This window comes from Morus notabilis, unplaced genomic scaffold (genome assembly GCF_000414095.1).
Source record: "Morus notabilis unplaced genomic scaffold, ASM41409v2 Scaffold2195, whole genome shotgun sequence".
Classification (NCBI taxonomy): Eukaryota; Viridiplantae; Streptophyta; class Magnoliopsida; order Rosales; family Moraceae; genus Morus; species Morus notabilis.
This window is the reverse complement of record NW_010359712.1, coordinates 99,556-124,332: the sequence shown is the minus strand read 5'-3', so window position 1 is coordinate 124,332 and position 24,777 is coordinate 99,556. Positions and strand designations below refer to the sequence as shown.

Below are 24,777 nucleotides of genomic sequence, written 5' to 3'. Positions count from 1 at the left end.
ATACGCTATTCTGTTAATACCCACTCCATTTCTCTCTCTCTCTCTCTCTTAGCCGCCGCCGCCATTGTTCACTCTCTGCCTAGGAGCCTCTCCTTCACTCTCCACCGTTCAGTTTCGTTTCTCAAGTGGGTATGGCTTTCTCATAGATCTCATAATCTTTATTTTTGTTTCTGTGTTTGTTTGTGTTTTGATATTTTAGGTTATGATATTCGTTTTCTGTTTTTTTTTTTGGAAGCTTCGAATCAAGCTTCTATTTAATTCTTATTTAGGCTTTGCATGATTATTGCTGTCTTCTGTATGTCTGTCTGAGAATTGATTGCTATTTTTTTTTAAAAAAATTTATGAACTTGTAATTTTTTTTTCTTTTTCTGTTTCGTTTAGTTGATTGGTAATGTGGTAATAACATTGTCTTAATCATATTTTAACGGTTGTAATTTCTTATTGCTAACTTTTTCTTCCCCCTTGAAATAGGCTTGTTGCTGATGTTCTTACTCCATTTGCTTTTGCCTTATTTTATAGTATTTTGGCTTCTTTTATGTTTATTTTGAACTAATTATGGGACTTGATTTTATAATATTGTTTGATGTTGGACTAATCTGCTTTGGATACTGGATGTTGGACAATGTATGGACTTTAGATTTTAGGTATGTGTGTTTAAGATTTTCTTGCTTGTATAACTTGTAAAATATGTTAAGATTTTCAGTAAGGTTTTTTTTGCTTTTCTGCAATTTCATTACATAAATAAATTTTCTGCACAGGGTGTGATTTCCAGATAAATAGACTTGTAAAATTTTCTCTCTCGGTAAATTTACACAACTTATAAATTTTTTTGAAAGGAAACTAAAACGTTACATTACATCATTATTTGATGCCCGTATAAGGCCCAACCCGCAGAGCCCACCCCAATCCAACCCAACCCAACGTGAGAGTGCTTGGGTTGCTCACTTTCTGTATGACGTCTGGGCCCAGTTTTCCCCAACTGAACCCATGTACAGGCCCGTTTCTGCGATAATAATTTATGTAGTTGACGAGATCTGGGACCTATTTTTGCTGCAATGGCTGACGTGCACTCAAATCATGCTTCCATATTCCATGGACTGTTGATTCTGTTCCTTTTGCAAACCTTGTTGGGAATGTAGTTTTTTGTGTCTGCATTCCTTGCTTGGGGTCAATGTTATTTTCTGTGTTGTTCCATGGTTATGAATTTTCTACAGCAGTATCAAGAACAGTAGAAATTCTGTGGCTAAATAACCCAACTTATTGTAGGAATGTTGGGTTTAATTTTACTTACTATTGCTACGTTTTTACGCTTGTTGAGACTTGAGATATAAGATCTCACCATATTATAGCTGATTGGAGTTTGTTTGTTTGTTTTTTCATAGTTGAGAATAACAGACTTTTGTCTCTACATGATATGGACTGAGATCGGATCATAGAAACTCTAATGTATAGATGTACTTTTTGACCATCTTACTAAGCTTAGAATTATTGTATTCTACATTGGCTTTTTGGCTAACTAAAGGATCTGTTTTCCTAAATCGCTTCTTTCATTTTCTTCTGTAGAGAATGGAATCCCAGGTGAAGCATGCTGTTGTTGTGAAAGTCATGGGCCGTACCGGCTCAAGAGGTCAGGTGACTCAAGTGAGAGTCAAGTTTCTTGATGACCAGAACCGGTTCATCATGAGGAATGTCAAGGGGCCCGTGAGGGAAGGTGACATTCTCACCTTGCTTGAGTCCGAGAGAGAGGCGAGGAGATTGCGGTGATGGGTCTTTCCTGTTGTTGATTGCAGTCTTATTTTTTTTCCTCGGTTCTGTTTACTGCATACAACTTTGTGTTGGTGAATTTAGGGGGAGGCCATTGTCAGTCCATGTCTTCTAGTTTTATATCTGGTATTATTACCAGGACAAACTTCAGTTTTATAGACTATTTATGTGAGGAATGATTAGAGTTTTCCCATATGGAAAAGCACTAGACTTTGGATTTATCAATTCTTTTTGCTTGCTTTAGAATAACTGTCCCTTGTTCATTACTTCTCTGATATTCTGATTTTTGGGAGAGTGAGAACATTTAGAATTTTTTTTAACTCACCTATATATCCGGAAACCACCAAGTTTAAGATGAATGCTCCTTTATTTTTAGTTTTGTTTTGTCGCAAGTCAAATCCCAAACTCGTTTACAAGGTTTTCATCCTTTTTGTGTGCTTTACCAATGTACAAGTCTCTATCTTTTATGTTCCTATATGAACGTGCTCATGCAAGACAGTCAAAAAAGAAAAGAGGAGAAAATTAAGGAACCAAATTTTTTTTGGGATATTTATATTTTTATTCCCTGTATTTTGAGTTTATTTAAAAATTATATTTTTAATTTTTGATCTCATCAAATGCATATTTTAAATTAAATTTTAATATATAAATTTATATTTTATCTCGGTAAAAATTTTATTTTGACCTTTAAAAAGATTAAATTATCCTTTTAAAAAAAATTTGATACATGGTCGCAATTTGATACGTGCTGTCATTTTGCTTTAACTTTTTTAAAATTTGATACACGGTTGCAATTTTTAGCTCCTTTTTTCTTTTTTTATTTACGGTCTAACACTGATTGGCTGTAATTTATTACTGATTGACTGCAGTCTATCACGAAAGTTGACCCTCTCTTAATTCGGGTTGGGCCGGGTCTCAATTTTGTCTGGCCCGAACTTGAAGTCTATAATAATGAAAACATAATATGCGTATTTAGAACCGCTTTTAAAAACGGTTTTCACGTGTTTTGATAAGCAAAAAATAAAAATGAAAATGAAACGACGTTTGTTTAGTGAATGTTTTGAAAACAAAAACAGTAAAAATGATTTTTATGAAAGAATTAAAAAACAGTTAAAAGTTGTTTTTATTTCTCTATTTTTATTTTTTAGTACTTATTAATAATATTATAATATATTAATTAATAAACATGATTTTATTTTTTTATTATACTCAAAATAATTTCTTAAAAAATCAACTAAACACAATTTCAGAATCGGTCATAGAATAATTTTCAAAACAATCTCATTTTTATTTTTTATTGAAAATAAAATCATTTTTAAACAAATTTCAAATACACCACCAATGTGTAAGTTTAGTTTCTCATTTTTATTTTTTATTGAAAACAAAAACATTTGCTCCACTCTCCTATGTAGTTACGTTTTTAAATTCGTTGAAAATTCAGTTTGTTCATAAGTTTGAAATATTAAAACCTCAAATTCTAATGAATGTTTTGGAAAGATTTGTCTGGAAGCTAGTGCTCGCATTATTCTTACATTTGAATTGAAATAATTTGCTAAACGACAGAACTCTTGCGTAGTAGGTGTAGAAATGCTTTACCCAACGACAGAGTTGTGGGCGCGACCAATATGAATTTTCTTTTCAATGCAACTCCTTCAAATAATTAATTACTAGTAGATGCAAAATCTTAAGAAATTTCACCTGTTTGAGATGACGAGTCAATGAATTTTATTAAAGTCAGAGAAGCATAAAGGTGAAGATATGTAATTTATTTTGCATGTGTATAGTAACTTTAAAACAATGTTTGATTATTACAAGTTTTGGTGGTGTGGAACCTAATTACTTATATTGAGAGGGAGCGTTGAGGTATAGAAAAAAAAAAAAATATATATATATATATATACACACAAAAAGTTCGAGGCGCGTAAAGTGTGCGATTTCTCTTGTACTCTTCTTCATGATAGTAAAACTTTACAAAAGATTGATACTTGACTAACATTGAATCACTACGGAATTTGTGTGCGCTTTCTTGGGTCATTTTATTTTAATTTCACTACTCTCCACAACAAAGAATAAAGGCTTAACACATAACAAATAGCACTTAAATAGCAGCATATATAAATATATATATATATATATTTTTTTTTTTTATTCAACCATATTCAATCATATTTTGAATGTACAAACCTTTCACAATTTACAAGGTAAAATATGTAATTGTTCGAAGCTGTATTTCTAGACCAATTTTTTGAAGTGAACTTGTAAGGTCCGTTAAGTATAGTTAAATTATAATTCTTGATTTTAATGTTTGAAATTCAAATTTTTTATAAGAGAACACTGTAACAGAATCAATGATTTGAGAAAAAATAGAGAATTTATCTTTAAATAGTGGATGAGTCTAAACTTTTACCTATTACTCTTAATAAATACTCTTTTATTAATGTAATTATTTAACAAAAAATTATAAATTAAGAGTAAAAATAAAAATTCTAACACGTACATTTTTAAAAAATATTTATCAAGAATACTCATGATTTAAATTTGCGTATATAAAATAAACAGACCCTAAAATCCAAGATGAAAAAGTAGTCATGAGAGAAAAAAAAAGGGTTAGAATTTCAAAGGGTTGAAAACCTTTTTGTCTAAAACATTAGTGACAATACTTGTACAGTGCAGCTAGCAGACAATCTTTCAGGTGAGTAGATCAATTGTAGGAAGAAAAAAAAAAGATATTTGTTCAAATTCTGGCTTCATTGTCATTATATTTCCTTTTCTTTTTAAAAAATGATCCGTTTGGTAGGAGGTCTTGACCCTACCAAGAAAGCAAAACCAGCACGTTTCATGATTAGCCAAATCGTGAAACAAGATCTCATTCTACATTTATAAAGAGAACAAATTGACCGAAATGTCTTTTTTGGTGAATAATTGACCGAAATTTCTGCTTTAGGCAAAATGCGACTTCAACAACATTGTCAAGGAAAAATTGTAACCAAATTAAAGCATGCACAAAAATAGCCTGAACAAATCAATAAAGTCAACTTAAAACACTTTTGACACTCGAACAAATTAAAGCACTTTATATATATACGCATGTAGGCTTACAAAAAATGACCTAAAAAAGAGTAAAATAAATAGTTGGCTTAAGTTCTCAAGCAAGAGTGCCACTAAAAACACAACTGAGTTTCATTTGCAAACATATTTACAGCTTTACAAATATCAAACACCAAAAAACAGAGTTTCCTGTCTCACACATTTAGTAACATAAAATTTACATTGTTAAAGGAATGGATATTCGAAAAATGTGAAAATAACGTGAAATCGACCTGCACGATTGACATGGTTACAGTTGCAAAGCATCTATCCAGGTAGTAACGTCTGTGCCGAGACAGAAGCTAGACCCTGCATTAACCTTACAATTTCAACCGTATCATCGAGATAATATTTGGCCTTGCTGGGCTTCCGACCCACCGTGCACGCAAATACTTCCGCCCCAGGGGCAATGGAAGGGCCTGCAATGGCGCTCGAGATTACCTCAAACATGTCTTCGTCTGATCGATCATCTCCTATGCACAGAACAAAATCGGGGGTCATCCCCTTATCTTGCATGGTGGAAAGCAGACGTTTCGCCACAAGCCCCTTGCTTACACCCTGCATTTATGCAAACAATATCAGGTTGTTCTAGGAAAATCACACACGAAATCTGGTCCGATTTATGATATTCTAAGAGCATTCTGCAGCCTCTTCAGCAAAAGCTATCTAACAAAGATTCTTGCACACTGACAAGACATTGAGTGCATCTCGGGTTTTGTCAACTGACTGAATCCCATCCAGGCTTACAAGTTCAAACAGCTATCTTCAAATATTGATAATACGATCAAACAAAAATAATGTGAAAATGGATTAAATCTTCCAAATTTCAATTATCATGTTCTATACAAGATAGCCTTTGTGTATGATAACTTTGTTTCATATATTTCTTCGTCAGCCTCAGGTATGAAATTATTTGGAAAATGTAACATATATGATGAACCAGCCTAAATTTGAGTAAAGCTGACTCATTGTTAAGATAACAACTACAAATCCACCATTTGCAATAGCATTGAGAGATAAATGAACTTAAAACTAAAACTTTAAAGGGAAATGGGATTCAGACCTGTGGCTTAACCTCAACTGTATTCTGCCCACTTTTAACGGTAACTGGTTCATTGGCAAGAACACTTTCGAGATGATCCAGAAGTTCCTTAGCCTGACACGACCCGAAGTCGGGATCTGCATCCTCATAACACCACAAAAGCGTAGTTTCCTTATTTTCAATGGTGGAACCGTCTGTTGCTTCTGTGTAAAGCCTCATCACTGGCTCCGCAATCTGCTTCCAACTACAGTCGGCAATTGGCATACACGTTTCCCATTCCACATCTCGTGTTGTCCTGAGATTACACAATTCTTAGTCCAAAGCAGAACTTGCATTTATTTCAATAAGCTGAAAACATTCAAATAATTAGAATTCGACTGATTCACCTGAGAAAGAAGCCATGCTCAGCACCAATTCCCATCATCTCACAAGGAGAGAACCATTCGGAAAGTTTCTCTCGACTTCTAGAACTGACGATGAAAACCATGTTATTCGAGTCTCTGCACAAGCTATTTAGGATATCAATGCTCTTAGAGGACGGGCTCTTATCGATTGAGCCCTGAGGCATTAAGGTACCATCATAATCAAGAAGGATTGCCCTGGTTGTTGTCCTTTTATAAGCTGAAACTATGTTCTCCATTAATAGCTTTCTGAAGCTTGGATCCAATGCCACAACTCTGAACCCCAACCCGAACCCAATACCCCAACACCTCCGCCGCACATGATCCCTACACGTCCTCTCCAAATCCGTTAAGAAACTATGAGCCCAATACCCAACATGATGGGTACTAACATATTTATAATGCTTCTCATGACGGAGCTGTTTTTCCGGCACAGCCATCTCCAAGGCACAATCCATAGCATCAGCCACGGCATCGATATTCCACGGATTCACGCGAATTGCTCCACTCAACGACGGGGAGCAGCCAATAAACTCGGAGACAACCAACATGCTCTTCTTTGGAGTGGACGATTCCAAGCCCAAAACCTTATCCAACTTCTCATTCCCTTGGCGACTAATTACGTATTCATAGGGTATGAGATTCATTCCATCCCTGACAGCAGTAACCAAACAACACTCAGCAACGACATAGTATGCAATTCTCTCGTAAAACTTCAGCGGCTCACTTATCAAGACAACAGGCTCGTATCCAGGTTTCCCAAATATTTTGTTAATCCGCTTAACAGTTGAGTGCGTCTCTGCCTGAACTTCTTTGACATCTTTCCCGCGGCCACGCGCTGGATTGGCAATCTGCACCAAAACCACCTTCCCCTGCCACTCAGGATTCTGCATAAGCAACTGCTCCATTGCCAAAAGCTTTAAACTTATACCCTTAAATATATCCATATCATCCACTCCAAGTATCATTATCCTGCCCTGATCACAAAACTGTTTGATAAGCTCAGCAACCTTGGTTTCGGTCTCTGGGAGGCTCAGCACATGCTGGAGCTGACCCAAGTGTATTCCAACAGGAAGAATCTTTATACCAACGGTCCGACCATAGTACTCGAGGCCTATGTAACCCCGCTTGGATTCATACGCTAGACCAAGCATTCGACTACAGCAAGAGAGGAAATGCCTGGCATAATCAAACGTATGGAACCCAATTAAATCTGCATTCAAAAGGGCACGTAAGATCTCTTCCCTAATCGGCAATGTCTTGTAAATTTCAGAAGACGGAAATGGACTGTGGAGGAAAAACCCGAGTTTCACCCGGTTAAACCTCTTTCTCAAGAAAGTTGGTAGCACCATGAGGTGATAATCATGAACCCAAACAAAATCATCTTCCGGGTTGATCACTTCCATAATCCTATCTGCGAAAATCTTATTGACTGAAACATAGGCCTGCCACAGAGACCGGTTAAACCGGCCGCCAAGGTCGGGTGACAAGGGCAGCATGTAATGAAACAGAGGCCATAACTGCTGCTTACAAAACCCGTGATAGTACCGGCTAAAAAGATCCGGCGGAACAAAGGTCGGAACACATCTAAAACTCTCTAGAAGTATTTGGGACACCTCATCTTGCTCACTTGGGTGAATTTCTTCCTTAAGACAACCTACATAAATCACTTCAACCTCATCATCTCCCAACCCATCCTTCATTTGGAGTAGAAGGGAAGTATCATCCCAATTGAAAAGCCACCCCTTACTACAATCCAATCTTCTCTGAGCCCTAATGGGAAGCTGGTTAGCAACCATAATGATTCGGTCTCGGTGGATCGACGACGAGGACCAATCGGAGCAAACACTCTCAGAAGGGTCCTCATCAATTTCAGATATCAACCCAGAAACAGTCATAAGCCGAGGAATTCTCCCACTTATACGACCAAACGACGGAGGCTCGCCGGAGGCGAGCTCCAACAGATTTGAATAAGATTTCGACACCATTTTTCCTTTTCTCTACAAGCTATAAAAACCACAGATTATCAAAGTTTTCCTCAACCTTCCTCACATGAAAGAACAATCCCCATTAAAGCAAAGTCAACTAACTAGGCCTAACAAATTTGGAACTTCAAACAAGAAACGGTTTTTTAGCTCATAACCCATAGAAGATATCTATCATAAGAGAACAGGAATGTGAAAAGAAGAAGAAAAAGGAGGCCGTAAGATAAGCTTTCTTGAAAAAGTGAATCAATCAAAGCAAGGAAAGGAAAAAAGATATGTAAATCATGTAAGTTTCTCGTTATCCAAGTAAAAGATACAATAAAAGGAGATGGAATGGAATAGATTCCGATCATGCACAGCTACGAAATATACCGGCAACCAAACGCTCCACTAGACATTGTCAAACATAGGCACTGATGAGAAACAGATATTCGAAGTGAAAGAAAAAGAACAAAAACAATGACTTGAAAAATTAAACTTGACAACAAAAAAAGAAAAATTGAAAGAACAGTTTTAAGATGTTACCAGCTAATGGCAGTGCAAACCCCAGTTTTTAATTTTGGAAATAACGGAGAAAATGAAAAGAAATGGGGCCTTGAAAAATCTAAAGCAAACCCTAAAATTTTGAAGCTTTTTTCATGGAGCTTTCTCAGTGATGACAATCTTATAAGTGCACGCACATTCTCTCTCTCTCTCTCTCTGTCTTTGCTGAATAGAACTGAGGCGACAACATAAAATAGTGGGAGATAATTTGCTGGCAATAGGCAACTTTGTTTTTGGGATAATTCTGTGCTTTTTTTTTTTTAGGTAAAATTCTGTGCAAATTATAGATCACATCGTAATTATTTATATATTATAGTTAAGAATAATAATTTTACATTTCCTTTTTTTAAAATATAATAGTTTAAAAATGGTAGGTTAAATTTATTTTTAATTTTCTTTTATAATGGACAAATTTTCCATTTTCTTATTTTATATTTTTGTCTATTTTAAGTAAAAAAAAATTAAATTTGTCAACAAAGTTTGTCTCTTGCAAAATCGAAAGCAGAAAAGTGTGGGAACGCGAGAAACAATGTCAACTGTCCGATGACAGAAATTTCTAATCCAACGGTGGAGAAACATTTTGAGTTTGGTCTAAAGATGCAGGCGATCCGGCCTCCTCAATCTTATCCTTGTCCCTTGGCAAGTCCGCCACGAGGCAAAATGGAGGTGGGACCCACTGGTCTTCCCCTGTCCGAGATTATCCATAGTGCACGTTACCGTACACGTGTCAAACATTAATTTGTCGGTTGTCCATGTGGCAACGTGTCTGCGGTTCATTGAATGTCGAGACAATATTGAGGTCTAGAGATACGTGTCTTGGTTATGACTGATTTGTAGAATATTTTCCGACGGCTAAACTTGGGGACGATGGAGCCGGTTCGAACTCGAACCAGGACTAAACAAAACCCTGTAAGAGATAAAAATGTCTTTTTTTTTTTTTAATAGGAGTTTCTCGTATGTTTGGTTTAATAATAGTGTTAAATTTTGACTGTTAGATTAGATTAAAATTATATATAATTTAAAAATATATATATAATAAATAAATTTTTATACAAATTTTATAATTGAAAATAGGAAATTACCAATAATTTATTTTTTAGTTTAACTAGAGAAGTTCCTTTCTCTTTTTTTTTTAGAATGCATTCAAATTCAATAATCGACGAAACGAAAACAAAACGACCAATGAATTAAAAAATTACCGGTGAAAATAGAAAACTGTTGGTAGCTTTATTTTTTTTTTCTTTTTTCTTATCTTACTAGAAAAGCTCCATTTTTCTTCTTTTAGGATGCCTTCAAATTTGATAATCGATAAAACAAAAACAAAACCATCAATGATTCATTCTAGAATAAAAATGTATTTTCTTCATCTCTCATGATTCATTCCAGGATTAATAATGTTTTTGGTTCATTAGTTTAAATATAAATTCAAATTTTATGTAAGAAAATACACTCTATCAAAACTGTTTGAATTGTCATTTAAATATTTAAATTAAACGACAACTTATTAGCTATAATCAGAGGTTATTTTTGACCAATTAATTGCCCGTTTAGTTCGCTGATTCGAATTTTTAATTTGAGTTTAGATGTGACTTTATGTGAGAGCTTTTTACTGTAGTAAAAAAGTTAGATGTGACTATTTCTTAGAGCTTTTTACTGTAACAAAACTCGAATTCTAAACTCGAATCGGTGAAATGAATGGGGCACAAATATGTAGCATCAGATCCATAATGGTGAGAGACTAAGAGTGACAGTGGACACATTCTTCATGTAAAAGTTAGTGAAGTCCTTTTTGTTTTATTAATAAACCCTGAAATTCTTTTATAGGCGATGAAGATGTGAGGCAAGATGACAGTAAATTAATAAAAAATATCAAAAAGTAAAAAAAATAATAATAAATTTATTTAGAAATAATTATAAAAATATTTTTCATTTAGAGTTGTAAGTACGGATCGGACTAGACGGAGCGACAAATGACCCGAGTCTTTAACCTCATCCAGCCCACATAAGGATACACGATTTGACTTTTTTTATAAGGGTGAAATAAATTGTGGCTTACTTCTATAAATATCACTTATATGACTTATTTTTGAATTACACAATGACGAATTCAGGATTTATCAGTCGGGTGCTAATTATTATTATTTTTTAATGAAGATCATACTAATATGTACACACACATATATATAACCGTTTTTTTATAAATTTAATTCATAACATATTGACACATGAAAGCATCAATATTATATCTAAATAGGAAAATATATTACTGTGATGATAATATCAAATTTTTCAATTTCAATTCTTTGAACCTTTTTGGATGCTTGGGAACAAAATTTTTGAAATTTGGAATAGATGATTGATAATCTTCTCCAAATTGTTTGATCTTGAATATTTTTTCTTTTAAAAAATGCATCAATTGTTAACTTCCAACTGAATAATATAATTCAGAATTGAAAATAAATTTTAACATCGTATAAACTACACTATATAAATTTAGTAAACTATACACCTATATGTCATTATGCCAACTTATTTTTTAATAAAAAATTATAGGTGCGTTTGAAATTCGTTGCAAAATGATTTTGTTTTCTATATGAAAATGAAAATGAAAACGTTTTCATTTACATTTTAGAATCATTTCTGAAAATGCGTTTGATAGTTTTATTTTGAGATTGTTTTCAGTTTTTAAAAAAACTAAAATTTCGTTTGGTGGTTTAATTTTTAAAAACATGTAATAGTATTTTAAATAATAATATCCAGGAGAACAAAAACCAATGCCACCTGAAGAAAAGTCACCACCCTCCGATTCGCCTCAGCCGACCACCTCCTATCATTATTCCTATGTGTCCAAATCCTCGCATAGAACACCCCAAAAACCACAATCCACCATGCGGCAACAACACTCTTCAGCACCACAATCCACTCGTGTTCTCATCAATGTAATCCTGTAAAATCTTGTTCAATTCCATGGCCATATTATGAAATATATAGCAAATACACTCTGAAACAATTAGGAGATTAGCATACTCACTCCAAATCAGGAGATAAAGCGAGACGTAGAGCAGCTTACGGCATTGGTCCGACGACGCCTCGCGGTGGTCGGAGATCCAAATGTTGGACTTCTTCCCCAAATAGTAGCACCAATCGGTGTAGTTCTTCAATAGCTTCTTATGGAAGCGGCGGAGGACGCCGGCGTCGAGTGTATTGATGTTGTCCGGTGGCGGCGTGAGGCGCATCTGGGAGTTGGCGAGGTGGAAGACGAGGTGCTCCCTCTGGTTCCGAATGCTATCGTTTTGGAAGCCGAAGAATAGGGCGAGCCAATCGAGGAGGTCCATGTGAGGGAGCCATTGCGCGAACGGCGGCCGACGGAGGTTCCCGACGGCTTGCAGTGCCGCCGTCGCAGCTCGAACCTCCGGATACTGCAATGACGGGTGGTTCGCGAGCAGGTTGTGCACCAGGATTATGTTGTACAGCTCTGACTCCGGGTCTCCCACCGTTGCATCCAGGCCCCGCCGCCATCGGGCCCGGACGCGACGGTGGGGATGGTCGCTGGCAGAGGCTCATGAGAGGGATGACTCGAAATATGCAAATGGGAGAAGAATGAAACAAAAATGAAAACGGAGAAAACGATCTTAAGTCGTTTTCAGATTTTAGGAAAAGGACAAACGTTTTTGTTTTCAATTTTGATAAACTGTTGCACCAAACACGTTTTTTATGTCCGTTTTAATTTTTTATCCTAAAAAAACGTAAAAATATTTTCAAAAATGAAAACAAACAGGCACTATAGTTTCTATTTTACAATTTAAGTATAAAATCTAACTAAAATAACTTAGTTAGAAATAACAAAAAAAAAAAGTAATAACTTGATTACGTTTGAACTTTGAAATATTAAATGAATGAAAAAAGTTTTCCTAAATTAGACATTAAAATAGAAAGGAAAAAAATTAAGATTATAAGGGGAAAAAAAGAAAAAAGCGAAGAAAAAAATAAAATCTAACCTTGAATAATGGAGCAAATTGCCAAACTTCTTTTAATCTTTGATTTTAATTTTTCAAACATTTTGGATATAACCTTCATTCACCAACTTGTTGAGTCAAAGATTGAAAAAGAGTTTAGATACAACTTATAACTTGTAAGCATAGACGGTGGGTATTAATTTACAAAAAAGAATTTGGATATAAATTAACTTCAATTGATGGAAAAGAAATTTTAATAATATTGCTCCGTGCTTGAATAATATTGTGACTCATTAGTATAATAGTATTCTAGATATTTGTTTGAGAATCGGAAAACATAAGAGTAAGCTTCCCTTGCAAGTTTTTAGTACTGACAAAATATCACTTTTAATATAAATGAGCTAGTATTTTAATTAGGCAATTAAAATTGTTAGATTTTGGGACAAGCCACTAGACTTAATAAAATTAAATATTTTAAACAAAATAGTAGACATTTTAGATTTAAAGTGTTCTGAGTAGATATTTATGTATGCAATCCTTTTATTTTTTAAAATTTAAATGGTTGACCCAATAAAATATAGACAATTATTAATTTAAAAAGGATCAAGTCTAATTTATACACATATTTATTATAATAAAATTAAAACCATTATATTAAAAAAAAAACCATGCCCCCGGCCCCCTAGCTTTGTCATTGGAATTACATTTGTTAACAATCTAAAAACACCCTTGGATTGACTTTATAATCATGTATTTAGTTTTGGTAATTTTTCTCAAAGTTGAATTTCTTATATATATGCCCGCACTTATTATCTTATTCCTTTTAATGTTCGTTTTCAAATTCATATATTGTTTGTGTGGGTGATGTCCATCCGCATTAGTTAGGCCCTGTTTATTTCACCAATTTAAGTTTAAAATTCGAGTTTTACTGCAGTAAAAAGTTCTCAGAAACAGTTACATCTAATTTTTTTACTACAATAAAAAGTTCTCACATAAAGTCATATTTTAACTCAAATTAACAAACTAAACGGATCCATGATATATTCATTATTCTAATCTAGTAAAAAATACTTTGATTTGTGTTCGTGTCATAATTCTTCTTCTTCTTATGCATTTATTATAATGATATATTCATTATTGTAATTTTAATATACAAAAATTCACATACCTTTGTGTTCGATCGTGTCATAATTATTCTTCTTACGTTTTTTATAACGAAATATTCATGATTGTAATGCTGTTTCTTTTTTTTTTTTTTTTTCTGTCAACATGGTTTTGTCTATATATTTCTTTTTAATTATAATGTTGCCAGTATTTTAATTACGTTGCTAGTATCTTAATGACTCTGAGATGCGAAAAATTTTAACTCCTGAATTGAGCAAGAAATGCCATAATTTTAGAGATTTGATTTAAATAATAAGGTTAATAATCCCACATACTTTGGGAGAAAATACCTACCATATCTTAAAATTGATTTATATAATAAATTAACATCAATTATATCATTATCAAAGTTAATAATGTCATTAAATATGTACATTAAGCCATATGTAGAATGTTCACAAATAAAAGCATCCCATTTTCAGAAATTATATAAAAAGAAATTATATATAAAATTTTCAAAAGCACCCCATGTTCTTTTTCCTCTTTAGAACTGTCACATAATCGCCTTCCGTCTTTTCTCTCATATATTTTTAATAAATATCATTTGCTGCAATTTTTAATATTTTCTTCAATGGAGTAGAAAACTTGTTATTTCTTACAACTATTACTACGATTTCCGTGAGAGAATAATCAGCGTTGAATAATAACGTTCTTAAATAAACTTTCAATTGTTTGCCATGAAAATGCATCTTGACATGCCACATTTTCCCGATATATAAGCAATGCTACAGAAACAATAAATTCAGCCAAAAAAAAAATCCACCAAAAAAAAAAAAAAAAAAAAACTACAAACCACCAAATATTTAGAGACATCAATAATGCCCACAATCATTTTGTAGCATAGGAGTTCCTAAAATTCTACATGGATAAGCATGTTATCCAAACCCGTTATTACATCACATTTCAAAAAAGAGACAAAATAGCATGATTAAACACTACCGTCAGATCAAGCCGCGTGCCAAAATATAAAAGCAAATCACATGAATGCACAACACATCACAAAATCGCAAGGGGGTAAATCTCATTTGCCCCTAAAAAAAATCGCATAGGGAAAACCCTTTTTTTTTGTTTTGTTTTGTTTTGTTTTGTTTTGCTCATCAATTCACTTGGCTAGTTATCCTCGTATCTTTGTGGTTGTGTTCTTTTGAGGGAAGACAATATCATCACGTTGCTTTAGATATAAAGTAAACTATAGATACATTGCTCCTGCTAAAAGTGGGGCGCAATCAAACCAAATAATATACATATATATACACACATAGTACGTACGTATTTGAATATAATTTTAATAGTTATTTTAATATTTATTTATCAATTATTATTATTATTTGTCATAAAATATTAATATAACTATTATAATAAATTAGATAATTGACTAAAAAAATTATGAGAATTAATAAAATTAAATTCTTATCATGTCATATAATAATATTTTCATATTTTATGGGTAACCACGATAGAAACATAACAATTAAAAACTCATCCATAAAGTGGTCGGCGTGTCCCGCCCATCAATGTTCCGGTGAGCACGTGCCGTCACGGCTATTAATATAAAGTTTCATACTTCAAGGGGAATGATTGATGCGTTTTGAAAATTAGAGGTACGTAAAGTGTTACAAGAGTAATAATTCGGAGATAATTTTTTTAATTAATTCAAAAAAATTGATGAAGATTAAAAGAAAAAAATCCTACAAGAAGGAGATCCAATGGAACATAGTTCGAGATGAAGTGAGAAGAGAACTCTAGGGTTGTCTCAACTAACAAGGTGTCCCAGTGTTATTTACTTATTCGAGTATTATTTTTGGTGCTCTTTGAATTTTAGGATATCTCCATTATGTCATCTAAATTTTAAAATCTCTCATATTGACCTCTGAATTTTGAATTGTTTCTATTTTAACTCCTTATGTTGTAATTTCTGTTAAAAATAAAATTAAAAAAAAAGAGTAATGCAATTACGTGATCTATCTATTTGAATTTTTGTTAAACTCAAATAGATAAAAATCACATGATCACACTTAATCCCTCCTTTTTCATATGATCTTCACATAAATTCTTATAAAATGACTTCAATGGGACAAATTCAAAATTTAAAAGGCAGAATAAGAATTTTCAAAGTTTAAGCAGTAATGATAAGAATAATCCTTATTTATTTGTTTGGTCCGGAAGCTTTTATTGTCAAAGGAAACAATTAGCATTTACTGCATTTATATTTATAGGTTTAATTTTTCGGCTGAAACATATTCTATATAGGTTAGATAGTAGCTTAAGCTTTAACAAACAACTTGGATGGTATATATGAAGTATTCTAAATTCTTGGCTGACTTTGAAAAGCAGCAGTGGATAGTATAAACCGAAACTACGCCCACTACAATTAAATATTTTTCACTTTCTCACTATAAGCATCTTTCTCACATATATAGAATCCTTTCCTTTATTATATACACGGTTAATTTACCCTGATGTTTTCCAAACTTTAGAAAATAGTAGACTTTGGGAAATAAGGGATTTGGCTAAAGTCCCCTCTTTCTTTTTGTTTCTTTATTTTGTCTAAAAGTTTCTCGTTCTTTTCGCTGATTCGAGTTTTGCTACAGTAAAAGGCTCTAAAAAACAATCACATCTAACTTTTTTACTACAGTAAAAAGCGCTCACATAATATCACATCTCAACTCAAATTAAAAACTCAAATTAACGAACGAACGGGCAATCTCTAATTGCTCTATTCATGATATTCTTCCACCAAAAAGGCAAAAACTTTCCCAAAAGGAATAATGTTTCCCAAGCAGTCAAATATATATAGCTGGAACTTGATTAACCGAACCTTTATCCTATTAGGCTTTTGACTTCTGCTGTGGATATAATGAATATTAGAGAGAGAATATTTTGATATATGTTGGAGGGGTACTATTAAATATAAAAATTTAATAATATGAGAATCAAATATTATTAATTTTTATAAATTTTTTTGATTAATTATCTAATTTATTATAATTATTGAATTAATATATTATAATTAAAATAATAATATTTATTGATAAGTAACTATTAAAATCACATTTATATATTCTCGTTTCAAACACATCTTATAATAATGTTATGCATAAGTAAAATTTGACTCCCTATTTATATAAATTGTACAAAACTCATAAAGCAATAATATTAATAAGGATGAGTGTGGTTTTAATAATTATTTTAATATGTACCTATCAATAGGTGATAGCTTGAGTAGTTGATAAAAAAAAAACTTAATAATAATTTATTTTAATTATTATTATGATACGTCATTAAATTTTTTATAATTAAAGAGTAACCACTAATAAAATCGTAACCGTTGAAAACTCTTTCTATATACATCGATTGAAATCGTGCTCAAGAAAGATGAAGCTAAAAAAAAGTTTACCAAAACTAATGGCTCAAAGTTGTGATTAAGTTAGAAAGGAGATTTACGTGTTGTATGGATGATCAAAAGAGCATAAATTGAGTGATTCCCAATCAGGAAATGGATTAGCTTTCCGTGCCAGCCAACTACTTTTGGACACGTGTAATCATTTTGCTCCACGCGAAATTATTATAATCTTGTCGCGTTCATATGGTACAATGCGTTTTCGGGCAGCAACACATATTAAGATGTGATGATAATTGAGCACACCTATAAAGTCCAATTTCATCACTAATACTGTCGATTTGCTCAATAAAGGTTCAAATAATCAGACATGGTTGAATTTCAAATACCACACGTGACTTTCAACATTTTTCAGCCTCATTAATAAACAGTAATTAAGTGAAAGAAAATAAATTAGGAAAGAAATACGATTGTTATCTATAATCAAGAACAAATATGGAGTCTTGTAGATCATCTTCAATGTAAATATCAATATCAATTGTATATTTAGCATAAAAAATATAATACGTATGTTATTTTCAGTTTCACTCTAATGTATAATATTATTTAAAATGTAAAATATATTTTTTCTCATAATTATTAAGCTTTAAAAGTTATAAAAGTGCTAAACACGGACAAAAATGTCAAAAAGATCATGAGACCTGAAAAGCACAAGTAAAGCACCAAAATTAACGAAATTTTTAGGGTTTTTGACACAATTACTTTCCGTACTTATCGCGGTTAAGGAAAGCTTGCATATACCGTTAATCAATTTTGAGTTGCAGAAAGATGGAGAAGAATGCCACAAACTAGGTGTAAGAAAATATGGAGGAAAGAAATATGATTGTTACCCATAATGAAGAAAAAATATGGAGTCTTGTAGTGTGCCACGACTCTCATAAAAAGTGAGTAGGACATAGTATGACAGATAATTAAATGAGTCTAATTCATCCCGTTTATTGCTATAATGGGTTTGACGCAATTTTTAAACACAAAGCACGTTGAAGGCACGACATGTTAAAAACACAATACGAGCATGGACACGGACATATTAAAATCATGATAAGGGCTCAATTAATAAAGATGAAGCATTAAAATAATTTTATTAATATATTTATATGTCATAAAAATATTTGTTTTATTAAGAAGTTTTAATAAAAATAAAAATAATAATTAAGTTAATAAAACGAAAACTTAACTGATTCTTCTAAACTAAAACTAAATAGTTGTTTAAGTTAATAATAATAATAATTAATGATATTTTTTTAAAGATTTTAATGTTTTCAATTCCTATTTCATTATATTTGCTATAAATATATACTATTTGACACAATAAAAACACATTGAGAGCATGATAAAAACACAAACATGCCCCAAACACGTTAAGGACGCGATCCATATATAAATAAGTAGTGGACTGGCTTTAAGTCATAAAAATTAAATGAGTCAGTTCTAACATGAGATGATAAATAAATAGGTCAACCCAACACGTTTAGACCCAATTTAAACGGGTTAGACTGACACGTTTCGCATCCCTACTTTTTTCTTGAATGCAATTTTCCTTTTCAAAATAGAAAATGACAAAAATAACAAATATGGAAGCTACCTACCTCCTTTAGAGAGTGCCTTAGAGCATGTAGAGGGGAGGGAATACACAGATTTGCAACTATTATCATCAATCCTTTATAGTTACCATATATTATTTAATTGAAATCTTCCCATTATCTATTATGATAAATTATGAGCAATTTTAATCACATATCATAAATATTTAAACACTCCTAATGTGGATCATAAGATGTAAAGATTCTAACAATAAGATTACCACACATGTGATACTAGTACACTTCAATTTTTCCATTTCTAACCTATTCCACCTGTAGGGTGCCTTATAAATAAAATACACATGCAATATAAACTCCAATCTCTCACTTTGCTAGGCTAGAGATCATTGGTCTTATGGTCTATGCATAATACTGAATAATTTGCAATACCTATCATCATTTCCATATAATTACCATATTAAAAATTGAAATCTCCCTACTATCTATTCTGATACGTTATGACAAATTATTATTTTAATCACCCATATAAATATTCATTACGAAATTACCATTTCACAGTTGCGTTTCAATTGACGATAAAACAATTATTAAAAAAAAAACAAATGTGAAACCAGAGTTATAAAACCAGTTTCACAAGTTGTCTAAAAAATAAAGTAAAAATATGTGCAAAAACAAACTTTTATGATATATATATGAGTGAAAGCTTAAATATTCTTAATACCTGTGGTCAGCAAAAAACGGTTTCTTGTGGTGAATCTTTTTTTTTTTTTCCCCTTATGATGTATTAGTTCGGAAAAATTAACTAACCTATTATTTATTTATTTATTTATTCAATATATTTGCCATGTATTAATTTTCCTGGTTGATCGTGGAGACCTTTTGTGACTATATGCATTGACCAGATTTTCCATTATTTTTATTTCTTAAAAAAGATTTGGCAAATTTTGTGGAACATCTTAAAAACTTTCACGTGTGAAACACTCAATTTAAATTGTTGGATTAAATTTTTAACGATAAAATATGTAAAGATTTGTATTAAAAATTTATAACGCGCCGTACAAAATTATTTTCTCTAAAAAAAATTAAACCAACAATTCAAACTGAAAGTTTCATCAATAAAAATGTTTTTAGAGTTCCACGATAGAGGTTGTCAAAAGATTTTCCACTGTTATTGTGTGCGGGCGCATGCTTATATATGTTGGGGCGTCCAATAATAATAATAATAATAATAATATTATTATTATTATTATTATTATTATATATTTTTTGGCTCTTTCGTTCTTTGTTTGGGCTCCACTTGAATATACTACTTTTATCATATGTGCTATCTAGTATTGCCACATATTTTCTTTTTAGAGAATTTGATTGGTGAAAAGCTAGCAAGCTTTCAATTTTCCTAAAAGTCTTCAGGAAGGATAATATTGATAATTTGCACGCTTCAGTACCTATTATATCCAATGCATCTGATCATTAAAATATTTCAAGTCCGTTTCCATTTATAGAAAGTCGCTTCATTATATCAGTGGACATCTTGCTGAAAAAACAAAAATACATAAATAATGGAAGGTTAGGTATATGATCAGGTACGAAAACGAAAAGACATGTCACGTTCTTATTTTTTTATACATATATACGTATGTGTTTGTATATAGTGGATAGATGGATATACACAAGAGAAAAAAAAAAAATGACACCATGGATGGATAAGATAAAATATTCACTCAACGTAACATTTGTTATTCAAAAGATTATATTGCATCTTTTTAATGTTAATGTTATATTTTTATGTCTTTTATTTTTACATGTTATTTTAAAAAAAGACCGTAGACAAACTTATTATTTAATACCTATATATATATATGTTTACATATAGTGGAATTAGGACAGATTCATATATATATACAAAAGAAACAAAAAAAAAAATGATACCATGGATGGATAAGATAAAATATTGTAGATGAATGATTAAATCGGGTTAGACGTTAGAGCAACTTGTTTCCACATTTTTCCAGAAAAGAAATTTCATAATTTAATTGCAAGGAAACGGAGGCCAAGTCAGAAGCCACTCCCACTCTGTTGAGTAAGACTGATGTGATGAAAAAACTAGTCACTACTCACCACCCAGCTGAGTAAGGCCAAGATAAGGATGTTTTTGTAATTGAGCCAATTATATGGACGATTAGCACTAAAGCCTTGTACCAGATTGTTTTGCAGACGCTTTTCTTAATTATTAATTAGCCCAAGATACCATTTTTATTGTGACTATAGTTGATTCTAGTGAGGCGATGAGCAATGATTTATTGACGGATTTGAGAGGTTTACTACTTTAGTACATTTACAATGCCCGTTTTGCAAAATTTACAAAATATACATTTTATGTGTCGCGGCGTAACTAACAAAACCTCCCTTTGAATTTGATTTTTCCTCTTTTTTTTATTTATTTTTTATTTTTTATAATTATTACTGTAAACTTTGACCAAATCGAGGGATTTTTTTTTTTTAAATATGCTTGTGGGGTTTTTATTATTTTGTTTAGTTTTCTGTTATATTATGTTGGCGGGCAGGGCACACTGGTCTTTTCATGGATAGGACTAGAAGTGGACTCTCCCTTTACCTCACCCCTGCGGAGCCCAGTTAAGTAGGATAGAAATATTTATGTGGCATGCCACAGTTTCAATATGTTTTCGAATTTATGCAACATCTTATTTGTGGTTTGAAATTCTAACATGTTGACTGTTTTTCATACCCTGATTGCTCAGAGTCCCGTTTATTTTGTCGATTCGAGTTTTGCTACAGTAAAAAACTCTCAGAAATAATCACATCTAACTTTTTTACTACAGTAAAAGGCTCTCACATAAAGTCACATTTCAACTCAAATTAAAAATTTGAATCAACGAACTGAACGGGCCCGCCCGTACCTCATGTCCTACTTTATTTGTTCTCTCTATATTTAAATAAAAAACTTTTTCTTCTAACTCCGTCTTTGTTCACATATGCAGAGTTCAAATTTTTTATTTTTTATTTTTTCCCAAACGCTTAGGTACAAATTGCCCTTTGAATGAGAATAATTTGTTTTCCCTCAAAATTTTAAACCTTAATCAATTATTGAGACAAACTTCATCGTTGTATAAATCACTATAAATGATGCAAGTGGCATTCATTTTTTGGTTTTTGCCACACTAGAGGACCGGCAACAGATCATTTATATGCGTTCTTACTGAAACTACCCCCATCGACCAAAGATAATCTACTCGATTATCATATGTATCTTATTAGATGTTGCCGGTGACCGTTGTTGGAGAGTAATCTGGTAGATTACCACTAATAACATACCACTCGATTTTTACAACAAATATAGTTGGTTTCTACAGCACGATTGTTGACGTCGATCTTTGAAGTGTAATCTAGAAGATTAAAACCAATAATCTACTAGATGATTTTGATTTTTTCAATAAATATTACCACTCTTCTTCAACGAGAGTCATCGAAGATTAATCTATACTGGATTATGTAATCCGCCAGATTATTTTGAGCTTATCAACAAATATCACTGGTATTATTCCACACGATCGTTGGTGCTAACTGAAGTAATCTAATAGATTAACACCAATAATCTACTAGAATATTCTTACTTTTCAAACAAAAATCACCATTCTTCTTCGGCCCTGGTTGCCAGAGAAATCTTGTAGATTAACCAGATTAATTTGCAATAAACACACCAAAAATAGATTTTAAAAAAAAATCAAGAAGTTGCAAATACAAACACAAGCTCGTAAGTAATTTCAAAAGAAGAAGAAGGAAAAAAAAAAAGCAAATTTCAATAATAATCTAAGCAAATCGAATGAATAAAACCACAGTAATCAAAACCAATATTTATCCAACAATAAACCACAAAATTACAAAATAAAAAACTAAAAACATAGATCCCTAGATATTTGGCAACAAGAGTGTGGCCCTCAGATCTGCACCTCCTCCTTAGCCCAAAAATAAAGGCCTGTTGAGTTGTACTCATGATGAAATGAATTTGCTTCTGCAATATTTGTTCAGTTTGGAATTGCTCTTAATTGGTCCACCATATAAAGTAACACTAGCAGCAAAGAAAACAAAAGATCTCTTCTAAAAGGTAAATTAGAAAATGGAGCTAATTAGCTTTACATCGTAGTTTAAATTATTATTAGAGTTTGGACTAGGAATAGGGAAATATTAAATTAGGATAGTTTGATCACTTGAAATGCTAGCTTGGTCAAAGTAGAGAGATTGGTCAAAGAGGTAAAAATCTAAAAACTAAATAAGTTAAGGAAAATATCCTAAATAGGTAGAGTTTGTGTCATGACTCATAATTTTTTCTATAAAATATTTTCCTACCTAACAATGTATAGACATTAAAGTATCATGTTGATACTTACCAAGTTTCATATACTTCTAGAGAGGGCAATTAACTAGTTGGAGATAAATAAGCTTCTCGCATCATAATTAATTAGTTTCATCTAACCTAGTTTTGTGGCATTCTTCTCCGTCCTTCTGCAACTTAAAAATGATCGGCCGTATAATGCAAGGCTTTCCCTAGCTACTTAGGGTGTGTTTAGTACGCAGTAATCAGTATAAATCATATTTCTAGGAAAATGATGGAGAATAATATGATTTTTAAAAATAATACATTACTGTGTTGGTTCCTTATAAGAATCTTATCTCAAATTCTCAAAAATAATACATTATTGTATTTGGTTGTGTATGAGAATGTTGTGTATTAAAAAACATATTTATTTTTAAATGAATTACAATTATCACTAATATTACAACCTAAGACAACAACATCATTAACGGAGTCAACAAAAAAAAAGGAGCTATTTTCTCTCTATTTTTTCCTTTTTCTTTTTTTTTTCTTCCATTAAATGGACTCCATTTATGGGCTTTTTTTCAAGCATTAGTAGGACCATATACGGATTCAACAATAACAGATAATGGATTCAACAAGAAAAGTCCAGTAAGAAAAGAAGAAAAAAAGAAACGAAGATACCCTGGTTGATACGGATTCAAAAAGAAGAAAAAAAACCAAGAAAATAACATACCTGGTGGCGGCGGCAAGAAAAGTCCGGCAACGGTGGTGCGTTTCTGGTGGTTGGCAGCGTCGTGGTCGGCGGTGCATTTCTGGTGGTCGGCAGCGGCGTGGGAATAGATGGGTGAGAGTCTGAGAGAGAGGTTAGGGCTCCTGATATTAAACTTTCATGGGAAAGTAAATAAGACCATAATAGGTGGGTTTAGGATTACCCCAAAATGATCACGGGTTTCATTTTTTCAAGTTTTAAAAAAATCTAATAATTATATCAAACATGAAAATATTTTAGATTCTCATTTCCATCCTTGAGATTACCTCATACCAAACACCCCCTTAAATATTTTGTTGATTTTGGTGCTTTGCTTGTGCTTTTCAAATCTCATGATCTTTTTGGCCTTTTTATCTGTCTTTAGCCGGTATCTTTGACTTATAATCATGAACTCTTTATTTTATTTAATTTTTTTTTAAATTTTTTCCTTGCTTGATCTTATGAGACCTCGTTTCAAGGAGTAGACTATGGCTTAGTTTGGTATTACTGTAGATTTTAAAAAAATTACTTTTAGTTGTACTGAAAGAAAAAACAGCTGTTACAAAAAGTAACTGAGTGTTTGGTAAACTATAATTATAGTAGCTGTGCTGGTTCTAAAATCAGTGTAATAGCGTTTGATAAATTATGAGGTCAAATTGCTGTTGATAGTTAAAAATTACGACTATATTATATTATACTATAATATTATATGTATAATAATAATATAATATATATTTATTATTAGATTTAATATAATAAAAAAATATTATTATATAATATATTATATAATTATGATATACAATATAA

The 24,777-nt window shown here is 32.1% G+C and overlaps 2 protein-coding genes across 3 annotated transcripts; one reads left to right on the top strand and one right to left on the bottom strand.

The window, feature by feature from the left end:
- On the top strand, positions 1–2,013 carry LOC21390194 (40S ribosomal protein S28). The gene is made up of 2 exons (XM_024163579.1): positions 1–129; positions 1,564–2,013. The coding sequence occupies exon 2, from the start codon at positions 1,567–1,569 to the stop codon at positions 1,762–1,764; it is 198 nt and encodes a 65-aa protein (XP_024019347.1). The 5' UTR covers positions 1–129; positions 1,564–1,566; the 3' UTR covers positions 1,765–2,013.
- Positions 2,014–4,809: 2,796 nt separating this feature from the next.
- Positions 4,810–9,075, bottom strand: LOC21390193 (alpha,alpha-trehalose-phosphate synthase [UDP-forming] 6). Of its 2 annotated transcripts, XM_024163568.1 has the most exons (4): positions 8,805–9,075; positions 6,280–8,301; positions 5,915–6,188; positions 4,810–5,409 (listed from the first exon to the last, which is right to left on the bottom strand). In XM_024163568.1, exons 2-4 carry the CDS (start codon positions 8,280–8,282, stop codon positions 5,119–5,121), a joined length of 2,568 nt encoding a protein of 855 aa, XP_024019336.1. In that variant the 5' UTR covers positions 8,283–8,301; positions 8,805–9,075; the 3' UTR covers positions 4,810–5,118. The 2 variants fall into 2 exon arrangements, with proteins under 2 accessions (XP_024019336.1, XP_010093315.1); XM_010095013.2 differs by lacking the exon at positions 8,805–9,075 and having other exon boundaries at positions 6,280–8,771.
- Between the last annotated feature and the right edge of the window lie 15,702 nt (positions 9,076–24,777).